The 23,076-nt window shown below is 44.6% G+C and overlaps 1 protein-coding gene across 1 annotated transcript; it reads left to right on the top strand.

Moving 5' to 3' along the window:
- Positions 1–1,992: 1,992 nt before the first annotated feature.
- Positions 1,993–4,893, top strand: LOC135917106 (uncharacterized). Its single transcript, XM_065450594.1, has 3 exons — positions 1,993–2,445; positions 3,366–3,800; positions 4,739–4,893. The coding sequence occupies exons 1-2, from the start codon at positions 2,431–2,433 to the stop codon at positions 3,777–3,779; spliced, it is 429 nt and encodes a 142-aa protein (XP_065306666.1). The 5' UTR covers positions 1,993–2,430; the 3' UTR covers positions 3,780–3,800; positions 4,739–4,893.
- The last annotated feature ends 18,183 nt before the right edge of the window (positions 4,894–23,076 follow it).

Genomic DNA, 23,076 nt, shown 5'->3' on the forward strand with positions numbered 1-23,076 from the left:
TTATGCATTGAAACACAAGATTAACAGAATGCCCATGTCATTCCTTCCATCCTTTGAGAAATATCATAATATCTTTTTTTATATCAATTATCTTTCAATTTGATTGGTCTTTCAAGTTCACTGACTACAATTTGTAAACTGCAATATGTTCCGTAAAGTAATTACTCAAAAAGTTAATTCCCCAATGTTCGTTAAATATGTGTTTCGATGTTTCATGCTAGTAATTTCCGCCGTTGCTAATAATTCAGCTCAACGACTAGAATTATGCTATCTGCCACAGGCGATCTTCAAAAACGATGGTGTCACTGGACACATTTCTAGAAAACCAAGTGACGCTTAGAAACAGAATGCTGTGCCATTAGGCCACGACAACGTTACAAAATTTATTATGGGCTGTATCAAACAACACGCTCTGCTGCTTCACACCTGCAAGATAAAATAAGCCCAGTTGTGCAGCCGCCGTATCGCTATCGACTAGGGCATTCTCCTTATAGGTATCTGTCAAGAGTATACAGGCAGCCTATGTTAAACGGGAAAACAGCCCTATTGTTCTTAATGTTTATGCTAACTCTTCCCTAATCTATTCTCCTCCCTGATAGGTTTATTTATGTTCTATATGACCCAATATCTTTATATTTAAAGACAAACTACATGGAGGGTGTATTGTAAGTCATTTGTTTTTATTTCATTTATAAAGTCGTATAAATTTCTTACCGTCTTTCCGACGCTCGAGCACGCATCGACAGAACAAAGACCCACATAGTAAATGTATTGACTAAACAGTAGTCTCAATTTCTCATACTTGAAGCAGGAAGCTTTCCAAGTAGCCGAAGCAACCTGTTCCGTCTATTATAAAGTATTTCTCCGTAAAAAAACTGAAACTTCACACCATTCCCTCTGCAGTAAAGAAGTACTATTCCCATAGAACGATGTAGTAGGTTCGGGGAATGCTACATACGTACACATTATTGATACTTATGCTGTAGCTTTCTGGTAATCTTGCGATATGTGCAAACTTTCGTCGTTGCATCGAGTTCATCATTTCTCTTGTTTATTGCGAAACGTGCTCGGATGGTGAATGCAGCCTGAATTTCCCGTACAAGAATGCTAACCTTCGCATAGTAGGTAAAAAAGACAGTTTGCTTTGTCAAAATGAGCGGGAAGATTGTTTTATAATTCTAATTTAATGAACATATATGTGCCCAATGTGCGATTTTAGGTAATAAATAGCTAAGGCATTTATTGCCGAAAGGCTTTACAAAAATCACGAGAACGTGCCCATTGAGAACTCCGTCGAAGAGAAAAAAATAAACGCTTAGTTTGTGCAGTTAGGGCAAGGGGTTCAGACTGACAAGGTTACATAGGTTATTTTTTCTGACCTTGTCGCAGCTTCAGTCTGTATTACATGTCTAACAGAAGTGCTTGTGACTACTCGGTATTTCGGTTGAAAGACCGCACGTGCCCGGAGATCACTCACTCCTCATCTCCCCTTGCTTCTCGTGCCCTCTCTTCAAAGCTCCACTGTTCCGAAGACACTCGTAGCATTCCGACCTCGACATTTTTCTTAGAAGGGGTCCACAACTCCGAGCCGCTCGCGATAGACGAAACCGCCACTCCACGCCTATTCTCTTGATTCCCGGAGACCTACGCGTCTCTCTGTGTATACATCCCGCAGCAACTTTTCCTCTCTCTTCTTTTTTTTTTCGTTTTCTCTTCTTCCAGCAGCGAGCTGCCTCATCGAGCAACGGTGACGCACCACCGACCGAGCACAAACGGAGGCAACAAAGCCGCGCGCGCGTGGTGCCGGCGAGCCGGACCGGACGAGGAATTCGATAGCAAAGAAAAAGCAAGCATACACGCGCACGAGCAACATCCCAACTCTCCGCGGCCGCGACTTCACCTCCTCTCGGTTCCCCTCCCCCTGCACGTTCTCTGTTGCCCCTCGCCCATCTCCGGTCATGATCGTCACCGGTTTTCTCCGCTGCCGGCGGAGACGAAGCCTGGCTGCGCTTTGCCTTGTCTGCCCTTCCTTTGCCACGTACCTGGCAAGGAGCGTCTCGTCGGGCCTCCAACGAAGGGCGTGCGCTGTATCTTTCCCCTGCGGTCTCCTAACCCTTCCCCTCTTTGTGTTCCGGTGGATGTGTCGTTAGGGCGATGCAAGAGGATTGCCTGGTTTAGGGGGCAGAACCACCACGGCGGCCAAAGCAGGTGGACCGGCTGGCGACGAGGGCGAGGGTGTGGACCGGATGAAAGGGAAGCCGATCTAAACGTACACAAATAAAATACTGCCGCTGGCTCTCAAGTGGGAATGGCCCAGCCAATAGGTCAACGTTTGGGGGACTATAAAAGTTGGCCCTGAGTATTCCGGAGAGTCAACCTTGGTCAGCGCGCACCAAGAGAGCCAGTCACACACCGTGCCCTCCAGAAAAGATGGGTCGCAAGTTGGTGAGTTGTGTTCTGTCACGACCCTTTGTATTGTTAGTTTATTCACCCGATAGGCACCATTCAAATAGTCAGAAAGTGAAGAGAATCGTGTACGTTTATGTTGCGATTCCCGAGCTTTCTGTCCCTGAAAGTCTAGTGTTTGTCGCTTTACGGTCTTTGAAGAAATCGTGGGTCTTTATTAACGTACTGGTTATCTGGAGGTTCTGCCCACGTACCGCGTACATGGCTTGAGGATTTGTGACAACTAATGCAGGAGTAGTCATGTCACAAAAATTTTTCATTTTAATTGCGTACCAAGTAAGGTGCATTCTTAGATTATTTTTCTCTTTCTACTCTTCATCAGGGGATGTGCTGAGAGAAAGTAAATATTGTTTTTATCACTCCACAATGATTGCGGCAATGTCACCGCTCAAAGCTGTAAAATAGTAAGAAATTGGAAAACTTACTTCTGCCCCACTGTCAAAAAATTTAGCAATAATGCGCTGAATACCACCCATATGCACATGGCTACGAGCTTACTTCCTTCGCACATGCCAATCTTTGAAGTTGACTGGCGAGATGCTTTTGTGCAAGCCAGGGAAATTGAGACGACAGTGCACGATGACATTGATAGAATAACTTTGTCTTGAGACACAAGCGCTTACAGTGTCAATACTGTGCAGTGTATCGTTCAATTAGAGTACCGTCCGGTAAATCTTCGCTTGTAATAGTTTGTCTAGGTTAGCTGAAGTAGTATCCCTTCATAAGGCAGCCTTCCACAGATATTATCAACACAACTACGCTTGGTCTCAACTTTTTTCTTTGCCTATTCACGATACAACACCAGTGCACTTCGTTGTGTAAGCTATTTCGGAAATGTGATGTCAATGCTAAGGCGACTTGTGTTCTTTACCCTTTATTTCTTCCCTGCAAACTACTAGTTTGTGCTAGCCGTCCTTGTGGCCGTAGCCACTTTGACACATGCCGAAGACAAGCCTGTTACTGAAGAGAAACCGGCAACCAAGCAGGAACCTACTACTGGAGAGAAGAAGGAGGAGGTGGACAGCCGCATTGGTTTCGGCACTGGCTTTGGTCACGTAGCCGGTGCCAACGGCTACGGATTCAACCGCGGCCTGTCTGGCTTCAACCAGGGTAGTGGAGGCTTCGGTAGCGCGAATCGCTATAACAACGTCCAAGGCTTCAGGAACCGCGACGGCTTCCGCACCAACCACGGGTTCGACCAGACCACCTACAACCGATACGGCTCCGGCTATGGAGGCTTCAACACTGGCTTTAACCGTGGTGCTGGCGGCTTCTACAATCAACACGGATTGCAGGGAGGTTACCTCGGCTGAAGAAAGAGGAGTGCCATTCCAGTAAGTCTCGGTCGTTGCTGATCAAGCGGATTGCACTAGAGACGAATTTGTCAGCCCCATAGATCGGTATTACTACATGAAGGAAATAGCAAAACAAAAAAAGAGACTCAGAATAGACCAGAGTATAGGCAGACACAACTTTCTATAATCTGGCCTTTGTCCATTTCTCTCTTTCTCTTTCGTGCTATTTCCTAGGCCGTTCCGGTAATGTACCAAAGCGCACAATTCAATGCACATGCGTGGGTTGATATTATTTCGCAGAACTCGCAGATCTTCCGTTTGTGGCATACACAGCTTTTTGGAAGATTCAGTGTACCTTCAGAAATATTGCTTGCTCATGTAGCTGAGTAATTTTATTTTACATATACATATCGCACCCTGACACTACTAAAGGTATGGGCAGATTGTTAAAGTGAAAATAAGAGGTATTGACATTGTGTGTAGAACAAGAGTATTTTTCCTGGATTACCCCATTAGGACGTTCTCGTGCGTAGAAAAACGGTGAAATTTTTACTTTCACACCAATGGCTAGCCTCTTGTAAAAGTAACGCGTTCCCAAAGTAACCCGGCAGTATCAAGAACTTCTTAACTTGGCAGGACACTTGTTCCGATAAAATAAGCTAAGATTGTCATACCAAGAAAAGCACCAGAAGGATACTCAGGGTTCCTGGAATGCGGAATACAGAAGTATGTTTTAAATTTTTTTTTTCCATTCTTGGCTCGGGATCATTGAAGTCTAACCCAGCGCAAGGCATTTAAGAAACTTGACTTTTACTATCATAGTTTTACATTATCTATGTTCTACTAAATTGGGAAAAGATGTCAAGCCTTTGCACTAAACTAACTTTTTTACAGAAATTAACATCTACGCGGCCGCATCGTCCTCGATATCGTTGTGCAATACTAATATATCAATTCTTTATGTTCTCTCCTTCCAGGCTACAACCGTAACTGCCAAAAAAGGTTCTTCTGGGAACCAAGCCTGACCAAATTGTTCCAAGTCGACAACAGCTTCGCAGACCCCTCAACAAACGCATGATGCTGGCGTCAAACACAGTGCAGTGTAATAAAAAAAGCTAATTTATTTTTTAAACATGTCGCATCTTGTTATATCATTTTTTTATTTGCAACATAATGACAAGAATTCAACCAACAAAGTACCGAAAAAAATAGGCGAGCAGTGACACCTGCAGAGCATTCCCTAAAAATTGGTAGGTGACCCTAATCTTTGACTTAGGTGTCTTTTAGTGGCACTCGCACTTTGGCGTTGGTGTTCGTTAGCTTAATTTTAGGCGAACGCAACGCAGGAACCGAACTCGGAGGCAACTGTTTTCCATTAATTAGTCGGTTGAACATCATGCCAGCTCCTTGTGTGTGACGTCATTAGTGACGTCATTACTTCTGCTTTCTTCTTCCGGGTTTCCAGGAATTTCGCCAAAGTCGTGCTCAGGTGGCGGCTCTACAATTCTTGTGCTACAATTCTACAAGTCTACAATTCTTGTGCTTTTGTGTGCGGTAATCACTTATTTCTAATTAATTATAATCACTCCAGGCACTTCAGGGAGTCAACTTGACACTAAACTTATGCTCTATATCATATCTATATGAAACCCGTGAATTTTATACTGTACAATTTTTGTTCAATTTTATTTTCTGGTTAATTTTTAATTTCGTATCCGGTTGTCTCAGTGATTTGTAATTATTTCTAATTATTCCAAACACTTCAGTAACTCAACTTGTAACTAATCTTATGCTCCGATATCATATCTATTATGAAACCCATGAAATTTGTACTGTACTATTTTTTTCTGATTTATTTGAATTTCTTCCATGGTTGTCTCAGTGTTTTCTAATTATTTCTAATTAATCCAGACACTTGAGTAACTCAACTTGCAACTAAACTAATGCTGTGATATCATATCTATAATGAAACTCATGAATTTTGTACTGAACGTTTCTTTTAAATTTCTTTCTGATTTATTTCGAAATTCTTGCCTGGTCGTGTCAGGAGGCGAACCAGAAGTGCTACGCAAGAAGCAAGAGTGCCACTCGATGCTCGTGCACCTAAAAGAGATAGCTCTTAAGGTATTAGTTGTTGTATTTCGCACGTGACATGTCAGTACCATCGAAACAAAGGAAACGACGCGTTGCCATTGGTGAATAAATTGAAGTTCCCATTTTCAAGAGTTCATTGAAGCCGTCATCAAACGACACGGCATTACTCTGATATTTTGCCCATGCTTAATGTCTTATTCAGAAAAAAAATTGCTGGCTCTCCCGTAATCGAGAGCATGAAACGGCAATCGGCAAAGCATATTGGTTGGAGATGATACTAGCCACAATCTGAAAATAGGTGTAGAGCATGTTCGCGACCATACACCCCACCACGTGACACCGCACCACGCCATACTGTGCACCGGTCCACGTGGACGCTGCCCAGCTAGAAGAAGAAAACCGGCTGAAAGCCACACGACAGGCAGCGAAAGACGCAAGGGAGACAGAGCGCACTGCGCAGATAGAAGAAGAATGAAGTGAATTTTGGTGTTTTACGTGCCAAAACCACGATTTGATTATGAGGCATGTCGTATTGGGGGACTCCGGATTACTTTTGACCACCAGCCGATTTTTCACGTGCCTGCATTGGAAGTGACACGGGCGCTTTCTGCATTTCGCCTCCATCGAAATGCGGCAACCGCGGCTGGGATTTGATTCGTCGACTTCATGCTGAGCCGCGCAACATCACAACCGCTAAGCCACCGTGGCGGGCAGAAGAGCCTGAAGGGGGCGCAACGCAGCGTGGCGCCATCTCTCGAAGTGACGCGTAACCCGCGTCGCGGAACTTGTGGACCACCTGCGTTCAGCGCTGAGCGCCAAAACAAAAGAAGGAAGTGTATAGTGCCCTGTGTCTACCTTTTGAATGTCGCTATTGGAAATGACAAATAAACTTTCAGCGTACTAGAAGGTACAGCTTGAGTGATATTGTGAAGAAACACTAGCAAGAACTCGGAAGCAATATTTTTTTTAACTTTCTTGGGCAGTAGCTAGCGTTTGTAACGCGGTCCTGTACAAAGGTTTGGGGCCAGAGACCGCATCTTTTTAAAGTTTTGACTGCTGGCCTGGATGATCTCCTTTTGTTCTCGCAACTTACCTGGATATTCTCGTTTGAGTGCCCGGATAACGACTCTGGCTTTTGGCTCAAGACCACTCGATGGTCGTCGACAACGGGAGCTAAATTCATTACATGCTTAAAAATCGGCATCTCTGAAGGTGGTGAGAACATCATGCGCATGGTTTACGACCTAGTAAGTAAGGCGCGCCTCAAGCCAATCTTTCATTAAATCATTGCCACACTTTCACGAACACGGAAGTGAATGATTGCACCTTGCGTTTCATCGACCGCAAAAGTCATCGAAGCTTTTCCTGATGCGATACTTCCTCCACAATGTGTACACTTTTTGCTGCGGGTATATATGTTGCAGGTACGTTTGAAATACATAGCAAACAATAGAGTTGGTAATACGAGCGCTGTGAGTAGGCGTCATGTTGTGATTTCTCGCACTGCGCTTCGTCTGCTCAGCCATAGGCGCTGGTGCTTTATAATACGAATTCATGCTCGCAAATAATACATTGTAGCCTTTTCATTTTTTTTTCGAGAAAGTTCGGAAACGAAAACTTATATGAAAGCATGGGAATCAGTTACAAATCTTGAAGCGAGAGATGTGAACGCAACAAACTTTGTAACGGACAACGTGCAGGTTTTTCGAGTAGCATATTCTACTAATCCCATGCAACGTTTCGAATTCAAACTTGCGCTGAGATCGTGAAACTTTGGGCTACAAAAAAGAAAGTTACACAAGGACAAGCGCTTTGCTTGTATGTATTTCTTAGTCCTAGTTTCTGCAGCGCAAAGTTTCGCAATGAATCAATTCCAGCTAGGCCGCATCACGGTGTTGCACTGAGAGCCCAGCAACAGCACATCACAACTTCAAGCAGAAGTTGCTGTCGACAAGTAATAACAACCGGAGTGCACCATCAACTCATGGAGGATTCGCGAATAGACTGACGGAAATCACGTAAGATGGGGCCGTTAGGATGAAAGGTGGATGCGTAACCTTTTCCATGCATAGACATTCGTTATCCTACAATCAGTATTGTTTTCATGCCGAAACAGCGCCTCGTTCGTAATGTTTGGGGGTACTATAGTGCCTATCGCTACGCGCAGTATGCTTGAGCCGTGATGGAGAAATGTTTCTTTTCTATATTTATTTCACTTCAGAACAGGAAACGCTGCTTTGGCCGCTTTTCGTAAATTTTTGACGTGGAATGTCTTTAAAATTGATCAGAGGGGTCGCTTTCTCAAACCGCATGTAATAAAATCATATTATAGCATTGTCGCTACCATCTTTGAAACCGTACTACCCAAGCGTCTTACTTTGGTATCGTTGTGTAGAGAAAGAAAAGCTATAAATCGATTACGCATCTAGCGCTCGCAGATAGTGTCGTGGTCGCTCTATGCATGACGCAATGGGGACTAAATATAGCCTCACGCTCGGCGTTCGGCAATAAGTTCGGCAATAAGTTTCTCCATCCTTAGCGGGAGTCATCGCGTTTTCGACCTCTAACTCAGCCATACTCTGTAGTCCATCAAACTCAAACCACTGCTTATCAAGAATTTTAAGGCCTACGATTGTGGAGATTGTTGTAGAAATTTCAAGCTTGCTTGGTTATGGCGCCCCCTCGTTCAACACGTACGGTTCATAAATGCTGGGGAGAGGCTTGGGCAGCACGACAAAATGATGTCCTACTCATTTGATAACAGCGGAACGTGTCCCTTTCCGTAGGGAGCGCAATCGCAGGAGTTCGATACCAGTACCCTCAACCATCTACGAGATGCGGCGGATTCGAGCAGTATAGGGCAGCTTCGAGCCCAACCAGTAGAGATGTCACTTTGTCACCCTAGTGCCTAAAGACTCTGCCAGACAAACTGGCCCACCACGATTAGGGAGCCAGCACGGCTACAAATTAGAGCGTAAGACGGCAACTAGCTGTAACATAAATTAAGCAAGTAAATTTCTGTGTGCGTCAGAAATTCGGCAGGAGCGAACTCACGACGACTGTCAACAGCAATGCGTTTCACATTGAATAAATATATCGACAACGTACCGCCACCGCCAAAGCGAGCTATATTCATATGCACAGGACCAATGAACGAAAGCAACAGGTTAGCCATGGCATTCGCTCTGCTAGACTAATTTGCATGCTACTTTTTTTTATTATTATTAATCACCTAAACATATACTTACACCACAAAGAAAAAAGACGGCTAGCATTTATCACTTAGAAGGGACATCACGCCCACCTTATTTGAGAGCAGAGAAAAAACAGAGAAAGAAAAAAAGGGTAAAGGAGTAAAAAAATGAAGAACACGTACATCACTTGCCAGCTAAAGCAAAAGAAAACAAGAACAAATATAACACGGCAAACGGAAAATTTTACCCGACCCTCTTTAAAACGAGCATGGAAATAAAAAAAATAAAAAGTGCCAGAACGCGAACATGCATACCGCAAGCCACCATATGGCGTTATTCAACAAAGAGGCAGTAACATCAGAATGGCTTCAGAATAGGTAGGCGTCTGGATGATCACTTATTTGTCCTTACTCAGTACATGGAAATATACAGAGTAGAAAGGAGACCGTTATATGTTGCCTTTTTAGACATTACAGGAGCGTATGACAACGTATACCGCAACATTTTGTGGGATATTCTGGAAGGGGAAGGCTTGGGCGACCATTGTATACAGCTTTTGAAAGAGATTTACCTAGAAAATACCGTCTGCGGTTGATGTGAAGAGATGAGGAGAGAGAAGAAAGTTGACATCAACAAGAGACTGAGGCCATGATTCCCTTTATCCACACTGCTGTTTATGATGTACATGGTGAGGATGGAAAGGACACTAGAGGAAAACAATATCAGGTTTAATCTCTCATACAAACAGGTGGGTACAGCAGTAAAGCAGCAGGTTCCCGGACTGTTTATGCGGATGACATTGTGTTGCTAGCTAACAAGCAAAGTGATATGCAACGTCTGGTTAATATCTGTGTCTGGTTAATTTTGGCCTGAAATTTAGCGTCAAATAATCAGGTGTTATGGTAGTCAATGAAAACAGTGAACAGACAGCGTCAATTCAGAGCCATGAATTACCTCGGGTAAAGGAATATAAATACATTGGTATATGAATAAACGAAGGCGATAGATATCTGAAAGCACAAGAAAAAACAATAACAACAAAGAGAAAGAGAAATGTGGCCATAATGAAACACAGAGCGCTATGGGGATACAATAGATACGAGGAGCTCCGGGGTATGTGGAAAGGTGTAATTTTTCGAGGACTTACATTTGGAAGTGCATTTGTTTGCTTGAAATCAGGGGTAGAATCAGGACTCGATGGTAACGAAAGGTCAGTGGGACGCCTCGCAATGGGCGCTCAAGGGAAGACTACAAATGAAGCTGTGCAGAGTGATATAGGCTGGACAAGCTTTGAAGTGAGGGAAGCCCACAGTAAAATTGGTTATGAAGAGTGACTGAAGAATATTAAGCACGTAAATTGGCTGGGAACGTTTTCAGGTATGACTAAAGAATTTGGAATGACTAAGGAATATGGAAGAAAGTAAATGGGCTTGGAGACTGTTGAGCTATCTGTACAAGCAAAACATTGATTCACAGTGGAGGAAAAGAACTAGGCAGCTTACCAGCAAGCATGCGGCCTGTAGAGTGAGCAATACAGCAACAAAGAACGTCAAGCGGAAAGTCAGAGAGGCCGAAATAGTCTCATGGGTGGTGTCAATGGAAAAGAAACCTGCCATGAGTAACTACATACGAGGAAAAAACAAAATCAGAAAAGAAACAGTTTATGATAACTGAAAGGGAGGTCATTACTTTTCGGTGCGAGATCAGGTTGCCTAAGAACACACACCTATAAAGCGAAATATAAGGAGGAAGAAGAAACATGTTCTTGCTGCGGCAAAGCTGGGGAAACTATAGAACATGTTTTAATACAATGTGAAGATATCTGCCAAGTGGTAGATTTAGACACCACTGGCCTCCTTGAAGGACTTGGGTTCAGCGAGAGCAGGGGAAAAGTAAACATGTCCGCAGTAGTAGTTAGTAAGCGGTGTTACAGTTGGCGTGTAACACCGCGGGCAAAAAGGATGCTCAAAGACCATGCCTATAATAGAAACAGAGGATGAATTCCTAATTTGCTATGGTTGTCTCGAGTTGTTGCCGGTCTGGCAGGCGCCCCGCAGTGATGACAGGTCCCTTTTTTGTGTGCGACGCTGGGGGAGAACCCTTTTCACAAACTGTGCGACTCTAGGGTAGAACCCTTTCCGCAAACTGTGCAACCAAGAGGAGAACTTTCCGCGAACTGTCCGACTCTGGAGAAAGGATCAGCCGTCCATCCCAGACCAGACTCTGAGGGTTGCTACAGAGGAGGCCAGCACGTGCAACATCGCAAAGGAGCAGCCGCAAAGCAACGACGGCGACTCAGTGCATGTCACATGACGTTGGCGTGAGCAAGATCCCGCCTACAAGTTTAGTGGGCCTACTTAAGGGGCCCCGCAATGCACTTTTTTCAGTTCATTCATTCTGTTCTTATCCTTCACCAACCATTGAACAAACAGGGAAAGTTTCGCACTAGAGATAGTTTCATCCATGCCTGGTCGCCATGGTGTACCGGACGCCTGCAGCCCGCCGACAACGCCACGCTACCTAATAGTAACGCCGGTCGAAGTTCAAGAAACAGGCGTTGCAACAGCGGCGATTGAAAGATTGGTGGAAAAAAAGTGGGGAAATGTCAAACAATGGAGGCGTACAAAAACAAAGTTCAGAATAGGCGTTCACAAAGTTTGGTTATGGGAATTCATCGTGGTTTTTTCTTTCCTTTTTTTTACTTTTTGTAAAATAGGTAGGACATTAGGCAATATAATAACAAAGGCTTGGTGGCGCCACCGGCCACCCCATTCCAAAGCGGACGCTCATAACATCCGTCCGTCCGTCCGTCCGTCCGTCCGTCCGTCCGTCCGTCCGTCCGTCCGTCCGTCCATCCATCCATCCATCCATCCATCCGTCCGTCCGTCCGTCCGTCCGTCCGTCCGTCCGTCCGTCCGTCCGTCCATCCGTCCATCCGTCCATCCGTCCGTCCATCCATCCGTCCATCCATCCATCCATCCATCCATCCATCCATCCATCCATCCATCCATCCATCCATCCATCCATCCATCCATCCATCCATCCATCCATCCATCCGTCCAATAGTTTGAGGACGCCAGCCTTCGCTGCGGACATTGCCGCGACAAAAGAAAAGAACATTCAGAAAACAGGAGCTAAAGACGTTCAGTGCTGATGAGTGGCACGACAAAATTAAATATACCCGCATAAGAAGCCCTACTGTTCGAGAAACACAAAAAGAAGCTTCGAGTGTAAAGACGTGCAATGTGGGCGAAAGAAGGAACTTTCTCGCTGTTCCGGTTCGATGCTTTTCCGAAAAGAGAGTTTCGTCCAAGGACTCTCATAGTGCTCTTGCGAAAGTAACGTCTGCGGTTTTCTTCTGAGCAAGTGGCTTGGATGGTGAGCTTCATAGAATTTGTTCCACAGCACGTACGTTCATCTGGTTTTCTGCTGTTTAAAGTCCTTCAAGCTGAGTTTATTTCCTTGAAAGTCCAAGTTCTGTACGAACATACAATACATTTTTTTGTTTTTTTTTTGTTTTTTGCTTGTACGCCATGATCATAGAATCTTGTTACCATGAACAGATAAATATTAAGGCTAATACAGGTTTTGTGCTGACCGAAATGATATTAGAGTATTTATTTGATAAGCAGGAAAGCGTGAAACAATCAAGACCACGAACAACGAGTTTTGACAAGGTCGTTCGCCGGAAAAACCCTAACAAGATAAGATATATATTTAGTCTTTTTTTTTCTCGCTTTTTTGCAATGTGATAGCATTGCGGTTTAGTCGAATGTATCTACGCAGCCACTAGAGATTTTTCTTTGAAAGTTTACGACTTAGTCAATAGAGAATATAAAAATGCACGGTCCTGTCTAAAAAGCCCGAAGCTTAAAGAACTGACCGCCACACATTTTTTTGCGTGAAAAGTCAGGCTTTCGTACTGTTAAAGAGTGTTCCTACTGTCATAATGTCAATACACACCAGTTAGGAAGCCACACATAAAGCATCATGCAACACACGTCAGTGACCGGGTTTCGGGATTGCAGTGGAGCTCCAATAGCATATTCAGGGTTGGGAAATGCATGGTGAGCTGTTTGGGTCATCGTGGTTCAGAAAACGGGCAAGATATTGGGCTCCATGTCAGCTTGGTTTTTTACTTTGTGTTTTTAGCTGGACTGCGATGTGTTTCAGACTGTATCGCGGTTGATAGGTGGCGTACAGATGGACCAGTTGGCGGTAGCTTTTGAAAGGCTAGGTCATTCTGCAGCAAGCAACACCCCTTTTCCTTCTCCTTCGTAAGTTATAAGGAATGGTTCAGTACAGGGCTAGGCAAAGATACTTTGTAAATGCATTATGATACACATACAACATACTGAGGCGATAAGCATTAGAGATACAGATAGAAGATAAAAGTGGATCAATTGTATTCGATACGATACTTTCCATGAGTATCTTAATACAGTTCGATAGATTAGTTCAATCCTCATTATAGCTGCGCTGCTCGCGCTGCTAAGCACGAGGTCGGAGGACGACATCCAGGCGATGGTGGCTCCTTTCTCAGGGGGAGGAAAGCAATAAAAAAACCGTATACTTAGATTTAGGTGCACGTGAAAAAAAACCCCAGGTGGTCAAAATTAATCCGGAGCCCGCCTAAGGCGCGCCTCATAATAAGATTGTACGGTTGGCGTGAGAAACCCCCTAATATGATTTTTAATAATTTTAATAATTAATAATTTTCAACAGCCACTGCAGAGGCTGTTGCAGCTTATCAGGTGTTTACTGGCGAATTTCTTATCTCAGCCCTGCCAAACATCCTTCTTTTCAATCTTCCTATACTAACACGTACAAAACATTTTCGAAGTTCTAACAACGATCCATATCACAATTTCGCCACAGTTTACGGGGCCGGCAGGATGTGCAGAAGTTAGTGCAAGTACGCCGCCCAGTCAGGAATTTTTTCACGCCGGCTTTGTCATTGGTACTATGCACTTATTTGCGCTCCATTTGTAAAGCGGTTCAGTGCATTATATTGGAATGCGTTCGTTTGTATAGTTTTATACTTGTACAACATTAGGCTTCGGTGCGCAATCTGTATATTATGAACTTAATACGTTACACGTGTTATATGGAGACAACAATGTTCATAAAGAGTGCACCTCGTTGTCTACATCCTGTTTCTTGGCGTCAGTAAACGGCAGTAAATGTAACGTGGAGTATAAAGGTATTTAAAAACATAGTTATACTACAAAGTTAAAAGAAGAAGCTAGATGAGATGTGTCACCACCCACTTTCAAAGTAAATATTTACATCATCATCGCTGGGTCTGCAGCAATGTACAAAGTGTGCGTAACTTTAAGGTAAAGCTCAAGCTCAAGCTGGAGCAGTACACGCCGCTGATGATTGTCTTCCAAACGCGCATCTTAGGTTGTCTTTGCAACAGTAAAACGAACAAAAGTTAGGTTACGTAGCAGCGGAAATTGTTTTATATAATATAACATCCGGACTATCTTTAGTAGCGCTCAGTTATTCATTAGAAGCTTCCAGAAAATGTGCTCGGAAACGGGTGCGGAGATCTCGGCTATCGCCCGCACTTGGCAACAGACTCATATTTCTCATTCCAATTAAGGGGCATTGAAGTATGTGGGCAAATGTCCACAACGTTTGAAAAACATTTAATCACAGTGTGAAAAATGTGAAAATGTACCACGACACTTACCGGAAAATGTTGCATAACTAGACGCTTCGACAGCAACAGGAAATCTGAGACCGGGAAACAGTGAGATAGGGGCGATGGCGAGGAAGTCAGCCGTGAAACTACATCAAACACCAAAAAATGAAATCAAAGGAGTGAAGTTTTATAACAATTCAAAGCGCTGCAGCACTGCTGTTTGAACCCATACGAGGATATCTGATTCTCTGGACACGGTGCTCTTGGTGAAAATTCGCAGACAACTACTCGTCTCTAGCGTCAGTATATAACGCAGAAACTACTGAGCATGTTCTTGTTCTGTTATAAATTCAAATTACCCGCATAGAGGCGAATAATCTTGTGGCTACTTTGTGGAATGTCTCGAGTTTTAAAGGGATACTAAAGACAAGCAAAGGAGTAGCCGTCGCCATCTCTTGATTACTTCTTATTTTCTTTTCAATATAAAGAAGAGAAGTACTAAAGTAGTTTAAACCGATGAAGAGTAATGTATTGAAAATGTATGTGGGTTGAGCACTTCTATTCATTTTAATACCACGCTGACACTGCTGTGCTTGCATGTCAGTGTGACGTCACGTGCTTCAAATTATCGCTTAGTTTTGGGGCGATTATAGCTCAGTAAACATTCTTGAAACTTGCTAAGTTCAGTCCTTGGCTGCCTCAGAATCCAATGTAGGTTGGCCAAGCCAATAAAAAAAAATGACGAACGCTAGAGCAGAAGCCGTTTAAATCCATGATGTCACACTGAGCTGATCCGTGAACTCCGAGGCAGCGTCGCCACCCTTCTTCGGCTTTTGTGTATTTTGTGGTTTACCAAGCCTCTCTTCACATTATTATAAGAGCGGAGTTTCTTGGCATTTTAAAAGGCCAACCTAGTAAACAGCTCAAATATTTAGTGCCCCTCTAGTGCCCTTTAGTGCCCCTCTTATGTTAGTAAAGATGAAATGCAAATGAACCTGTGGTTGAAAATAGTAACAGACGGCTGGAGTTGTAGAATTAGCATAGATACAATACAGCAGCAGCAGGCTCCTCGTTGTATACCTTCTCACGCTGCTCTGCAATTGTGACAGCCACCCTGTTTTTGTTAAACTCGCGTTATCCAGGTGATTCCTAATTGTGGTCTGTGTGACCATATTTAGTGCAGCAGCCGTGAAATAATACAGCAAATGGTGTCTTTTAGGCGACGTGGCTTCAAAGGCCGAGGTGCAGATAGATGTGCGACATCGGCGGCCGCGTGATTGCAGCGAGCAGAATAAATCCAATGAAACAAGGCTGCCTGTTACTGCGATATCCATCGCATTTGTGCCATCGCTGTTGGAATCGCCATTGTTGTGCTGTCATGCTATTGAGGACTCATTCATGTCCTGTGGGTAGAGAATTATGAGGCATCCAGAGAAGCGCTGTGCGTTTCCTTCCAAAAGCGACGAAACCCAGTCGACGCTTCTTCACACTCCGCTCAATCAGTTCCACAGGAGCCAGGGGCCCTATAACATAAAACTATTCCGATATGCTTTTATTCCAATCGCCAGACGTCAAATTTGCGTAACCGCCGACGCAAGCTTCGAGCGGTGACCCGCAGTGTTGTCTAAACAGACCAATGAAACAATCTCCTCGTTTATAGGATGTCACGTTTGTTTGCTTTTAAAACGAATAACATTGCCTACACTGAGCGGCTTGTCTTATCTAATTGGCTGACAAGAGGCGAGGAGCATGCTCAAGTGGAGGGGGATTCGATGGGGCCGAACCTGTGAACTGAAAATCGATAACCGGATGAAGAGGGTGGTGCCGGCATCTGCAATTGGTCCGCTTTCCCTTACTTAGCTTGTGGTGGCTGTTCGCAAATCGCGGCGGCATGCAATGGAAGGTTAAGCATGCCGCTAAAACGGATCCTCAGCGAAGAAGAGTTGGTAATGCGAGGTCGTAAACAAGGTGAAAGTGCTCAAAAACGTTACACTGTCTAGCAAAAAGTTTTATTGTACGCATATAAACCAAAGCTCACCGGCAGAGGCGACTATCCAGTGCCTGAGCGATCGGTGGCAGCCATCTTTTATTCTTTTCTGAACGGGGCAGCCTGTGGCTATTCCGAAGAAAATTCAGTTTTGTTCGGCATATTATTGCATGTTTAACGCGTACACGTCACTTTGACGCGATGAGTTTTCGCTGCTTTGTGACGTCGCGCGACAGGCAGGTGAAGTGGGTGAAGCCCTAAAGTTTTTAACCAATAGCCGAGGGCTATTGGCGAAAAGACGTGGAATCATAAATGTTTTTTTTCTTTCCTTTTGTTAGGTCTAATCGTGGATAATCAGTGTGTATACGTCAAATTAGATGGGGAGCTATCACGGTTTTCGTGACGTCGCGGGACAGACAGGCGAAGTGGGGGTTGTCCAGAAAGGTTTTCGACCAATCGGGGCATGATTGCAGAATCGGAATGGAAAAGTTTCGAATAGCTTTATGTTATAGCGCTCCTGTTGTGCGGCTTGCACTGCAGGGATCTGTGTTGTGCGCGCACGCATTAGCATGCAATCGTGCAACGAGAGCTGCAACGTGACTGGCACGCTCATCAAGCCGGCGTTCTGAGACGCATTCATTGCAATGCTAAACCATGCGATCCTTTTCATAGCTTTATATTCGGGTAAAGGTTACAAGTATTTAGCGCCTCCTTTTGCAGCTTTTAATTCTATCGCAGAGCGTTTTGTGCGGGTAGTGTAGCAATGACTAGATATCACGCTCGTAAAAACTAGTCAAAGTGCTTAAAATCTGTAAAGGTGTGCATTGGTGTTCCGAATAGTATGTTTCTGAATTGTGTAAAATACTGCACGCAGAACAGTAGACAGAACACCAATACAATTCACGACATGTGTTCAGTCTTTATTTCTTGAAACTGGTTCTAAGCCCAAATTTCTATCAAAATGGTATACTATAAGGACCGGCTTGACTTCTATTCTGCACTTTGAACATTCTACCTAACTGCTACAATGAAAACACGAACAATTAAACATTAATTCATTAGTTATAATCCTACAGCAGATCACTCAACTTGCTCGATTGTATTTGGTTATTAGAAAATGAGCTAGCATAAAGTGTCGGCCACATAATGAATTTTACCTGCTGTCAAAGACTCTGGGTGTCTTCGAATATTTTGCCGTGGATGTAGCTTGTATCTTAGGATACACGATAATTCGTATGATATATCGAAAATAGAGACATTGATACACGTCTTGCCGAATCTGGCATGATACAGACACTAAGTACCTGAAGAATATGTTAAGGTTAAAGAAAGAAAGAAAGAAAGAAAGAAAGAAAGAAAGAAAGAAAGAAAGGTGGCACCTAAGATAGATGTATCTTACTTCCTGACTGCTCAGTCCTTGTTAAGTAGAATCGTCGTAGGGAGGGCTGGTGATTCATCTTAATGAAACACGAAAAAAATTAAGAAGAGAGGTCGCAGTAGTTGCATTGTCATTTATGTTCCATTTTATTAGGTGTAGTTTTATCTCTCTTTTTTTTGAATTGGCATCTTTAGAATACTTAACGCACTTTCCTGTATCTGTGGACGTCACCGTTTTCCTTTGACACTAACATGCGCCACTGGGTATGTGCCACAAATTTGGGGTCACAGGATATGTGCTACTGGGAACGTACAGCTCTTCAATGAACCTCGTTAATGACAACTTGGGTAACTCGGAACTAGGACACGTGCGACCTATCGTAGCGCGCGGGCATGCTTCCGTGGGCATGTTGCTATGGCGCGCTTCTTACACTCTAAAACATTTTACACCATTTGGGGTGTATATCTGCCAGACAACAATAATCGTCATCTGCCTTGCTTGCGTTTCCTTTCTTGAAAACGCCAGGCCCGCTACTTTCCTGTCGGCAATGCTATGTCATGCTGATAACGCGCATGCCGTTCATTACTGGGAAGTACCGGGCTCGTAGCGTTAAAGAAAGGAAATGCCGACAAGGCAGATGACGTTTATTGTTGTCTGGCAAGATACGACTCAACGGGTGTACACTTTTTTTACACTCTAAAAACAGTTGCACCCTTTGGGGTGTATATTTGCCACACAACGATAATCGTCGTCTGTCTTGTCCGCATTTCCTTTCTTTAACGCGGCGAGCCCGGTACTTCCCAGTAACGAACGGCATGCGCATTATCAGCATGACATAGCATTCCCGACAGGAAAGTAACGAGCGCAGCGTTTTTAAAAAAATGAAATGCGGGCAAGACAGATGACGATTATTGTTGTGTGGCAAATATACACTCCAAAGGCTGCAAACTTTTCTTATAGTGCATGTAGAGTGTAGATATATGCGGCTGGATATGGGCCAGTAGGTATGTGGCAATGGGTATTTGCCACAGGGCATGCGCCGCTTTTCATAATAATTATCAATACGCGAAACGCATCATCACGAATTATACGCGCTCGATTAGATTGCTAATCGCATTTATGTTGGCGATCATCTCTGGAGAATAGACGCGCCGCTATTTTTTTTTTGCGTTGCCAAATTCTAACGTGCTAAACCTGGGGCTCTATAACGTAAAACTATTTCAATATGTTTTTATTCCAATCCCCTGACGTCAAACTTACGTAACCGCCAACGCAAGCATCGGGCGATGAGCCGCAGCGTTGTCTGAACAGCCTAATCAAACGATCTCCCCGTTTATAGGAGGTCACTTTTGTTTGCTCTCAAAACGGTTAACATTGCCTACATTGAGCGGGTTTTCTTATCTAATAGGCTGACAAGAGGCGAAGAGCGCGCTCAAGCAGAGAGGATTTTCATGGTGCCGAGCCAGCGCACTGAAAATAGATAACCGGATGAAGAGGCAGGTGCCGGCGTCTGCAATTGGTCCGCTTTGCCTTACATAGCTTTCCCCGGCTTGTCTAAAATCGCGGTGGCATGCAGCGGGCAATTAAAATGTAGCTGAAACGGATCCTCAGCAAAAAAGAGTTGGCACAGCGATGTCGTATACGTGCCAAAAGGGCTCGAGAACGCTATGCGGTCGCGCAGACAGCTCACTTATACGCAATTAAACCTATGCTCTCCGGCAGGTGTGAGAAGCCGATGCCTGAGCGATCAACGGCAGCCGTCTTCTATGCCTTTCAGAACGGGGCAGTCTCCGGCTATTCAGAAAAAGAAATAGTTTTATTCGGCATAATAATGCTCACACGCCACTTCGACGCAATGAGTTTTCGCGGTTTGTGACGTCGATTGGCAGACAGGTAAAGTGGGTGCAGCCTGAATCCGTTTGACCAATAGCAGAGGGTTAATGGCGAAGAGGCGTCGAATCAGAAATAATTACTTTTCTTTTGTTTGGTCGAATCATGCATCATCAATGTGTACATGTCACGTCAGATTGACAGCTATCACAGTTTTCCTGACGTCGCATGAGAGGCAGGTGAAGTGGGGGTGGTCGAAAAAAGTTTTTGACCAATCGCAGAGGGCCGATTGCAGAATTGGAATGGCAAGTTTTGAATAGCTTTACGTTATAGCGCCCTCGTTGTAGGAACCACTGCAACCCTGATTAATTTGTTGCTTCTTTCAACATCATAAATTTACATAAGTATATTTGACAAACTCTCCAAAAAATCTAATACATTTACCTGATGCCGTGTTTGGAAGATGTCACACAAATGGCACTATTCCTGCATTTGTGTTCTGTACATGCATAATGATGCGCTCTGTTAGATTATGTTCGTTTTACGTGGCGCATTTGTTTACGTCAAATATAGCAGTATGTAAGCAAGAGCGCACGTGCATCTTGTATTGGTCTCTTTTCTTGGGCGCAAGGGCACCCAAACTTAACCGAACGACCAAGACAGTTTTGGTGTTCTTTATTTTTTGTTGTTTTCAAAGTGACTGGAAGCACTGCCGATAAGCGTAAGCTTACGTGACTGTTGTTTTGGTTGGGTTTTATTTTACCTCGGAGCACTGTTATCCCAACAATAGCTGAAATCTCACATTGTTTTGTTTATCCGTTGTTTTTTACTTCATCATGGCTGCCTTTCAGAACTCAGAAGTGGCGTACGCGGTCTCCGCTTTGGTTGTGCATTTATGTGCGTGTGCAGCTCGGACCCCACTCAGCCCGTGAGGCCGTGGTCGCGGTTGTCTCCGTAATCCCTCCGAAGCCGTTACCTGGTGAGCGCATTATAGCTTGAAAGAGAGGGCAGCTGGTCATCATCGCCAGTCTCCTTTGTGGGAAACGCTGCACAGAACTCCTGGGAAACCTAGCAGTCGGCACCGCATTCTCCCGATAAGACCAGCCTGAACCCGGAAGCATTGCGAACTTCGAGGGTCACGCTTCGTGCGTCAACGTGGTGATTGGTCTGCCACTGCTTCGGCGGTCACCGTAGGCCTGTTCATCTCTGAACTGCGCAAATTGTAGCCGGACACACTGTTGTTTCCCTCTTCTCAAGTTCAATTGCTCTGTACTATACGTCAATACACGTAGCCTTTCTATGTTGCGGAAACGCTCACGTAAAAATGTGTGTTACTGATTGTCCAAAGTGGACTCTTAATTCTAAAGTCTGCTTAACAATGACTGGTGGACTCACCTTTTGTATGTTCACGTGACACCGGCTCATTCACTGCGTTTGCTACTGACTACGCCGAGCATCAAACGTCCACCTTCTATGTCATTTCTCCGTGGTTACCTTGTGCACACACAGAGCTCATGGCAGCAATCCAAAACTCATTTCTAGGAGATGCAATGCGTTACGATAACGAGTAAAAGGAGGTAATGTTCACAGCCACTATTGAAAACGTCCCATCTTCACATAAAAAGAAAAGCGCTCGCCATTCCATGCCTAAAATCAGCGAACATTAACAGGGATACAAAATAATTCACCAACGATTAAGATACTCCCTAATGCGAAATTGGTGCGCAGGTCTATAAGTGCTTTCATTTCGCGATATATTGGCTGGCGCGGACAATCCGTCTCTTACGGCACGTTGCAAACGGAGTATAGTGTGGCGCGACTGCCTCAAGATTTCGCCATACCCTCCTCCTCCGCTTTTCACCTCATGGTTCCGGTTAACCCTCCCCCTCCGCTTACCTCCTAGCGCTGTCTTCGCTATCTGCGTGTTTCATCTCCTGCTGCGCTTCGCGTTCATTCTTTCATTTTTCGCTGTGCGTATTCTCTAGGTTACGAGGGACGCTGATGCGGATGCTCGCCGCAGGAACGGTTGCTTAAGAGCTGCGTCTAAAATGGTAGTCTTTTCACTGTTATTTCTCAGTGTCTTTCACAACATCATAACCACTTTGACCACTGCTAATATTCGAGACTTTACACTTTTGAGTCCAGGTGTATCGAGATTAGGAGCTTCTGCAATGCGTGCTCGGAGTAGTCCTAAGACGCAGTGGCGGGGTAGACGGGTACTGTTTCACTGTGTGTTCCTCGGGTGGTTACTGGCGCCGAGTTTAACTAGAGCGGATACGGAGCTATTATTGCAGTAGCCAGTTTTATTCGGCTTAGCTGCTGGCGTAAATTTTTACTAGTGACGCGTTTGTTAAGATGCAGTTTTCTTAAATTTTAGAGCGCAGCTCCTAGGCGCCCATTCCTGCGTTTAGCGTCGGCGTTCCTCGGCGTAACCGAGTGAATGAGTAGAACGATCAATGAAAGAGCGAACGGGGAGCGCAGCGTGGATGGAGAAATCACGATAGCGAAAAGAGTGCGAGGCTCTAAACAGAAGAGGAGGGTGCAGCAGAATTATGAGGCGGAAAGCGAAGGAGACTAGGGCAGTGCCGCGCAAGACAGGCTTTGCGGTGACGACTGCTACCAGGTGACGCCAGAGTAGCGCGCCGGATTCTGTTCACCGATGGCATGCGGCGAGCGCATCCACCGACACCATATATGGAAATAAAGCGCTGCGTGAGTGTAGGTCTGTCTGCGGCGGCTGCTGTTAATGGCACCTATAGACGCGTCACCCACGCGCTGCCTCTCGCGATCTCCAGCTGCGCCACATTTCGCTCCATTTGCAATGTGCCACACGACACAGATTGTGCGCGCCAGCCTATATATCGCGTAATGAAAATAAGTATACAGCTGCACTCATATTATGCATTAGTAAGTATCGTAATGGTCGGTGAATTTCTCAGTCTGTAGAGACCGTGCAGATGTATCACAAAATGTGCCTAACACGCTGTGGTTGATTGAAGCATCACAGGCTGGCGCTACAAGCGCTGTTGCTGCTGTTCACTTCTCCGATATATCTGATTCTGTGAAGGTTACTAAGTTTGTGGATGAACAGCGAAGCATTTATAGCTATACCGATGTTTAGCGTTGCGCTTCAACTCCTTGGACAGTGTTCTAACTAAACACGGATTCGTCATGTTGGCGCG

This window comes from Dermacentor albipictus, chromosome 1, assembly GCF_038994185.2.
Source record: "Dermacentor albipictus isolate Rhodes 1998 colony chromosome 1, USDA_Dalb.pri_finalv2, whole genome shotgun sequence".
In the NCBI taxonomy this organism is placed as follows: domain Eukaryota; kingdom Metazoa; phylum Arthropoda; class Arachnida; order Ixodida; family Ixodidae; genus Dermacentor; species Dermacentor albipictus.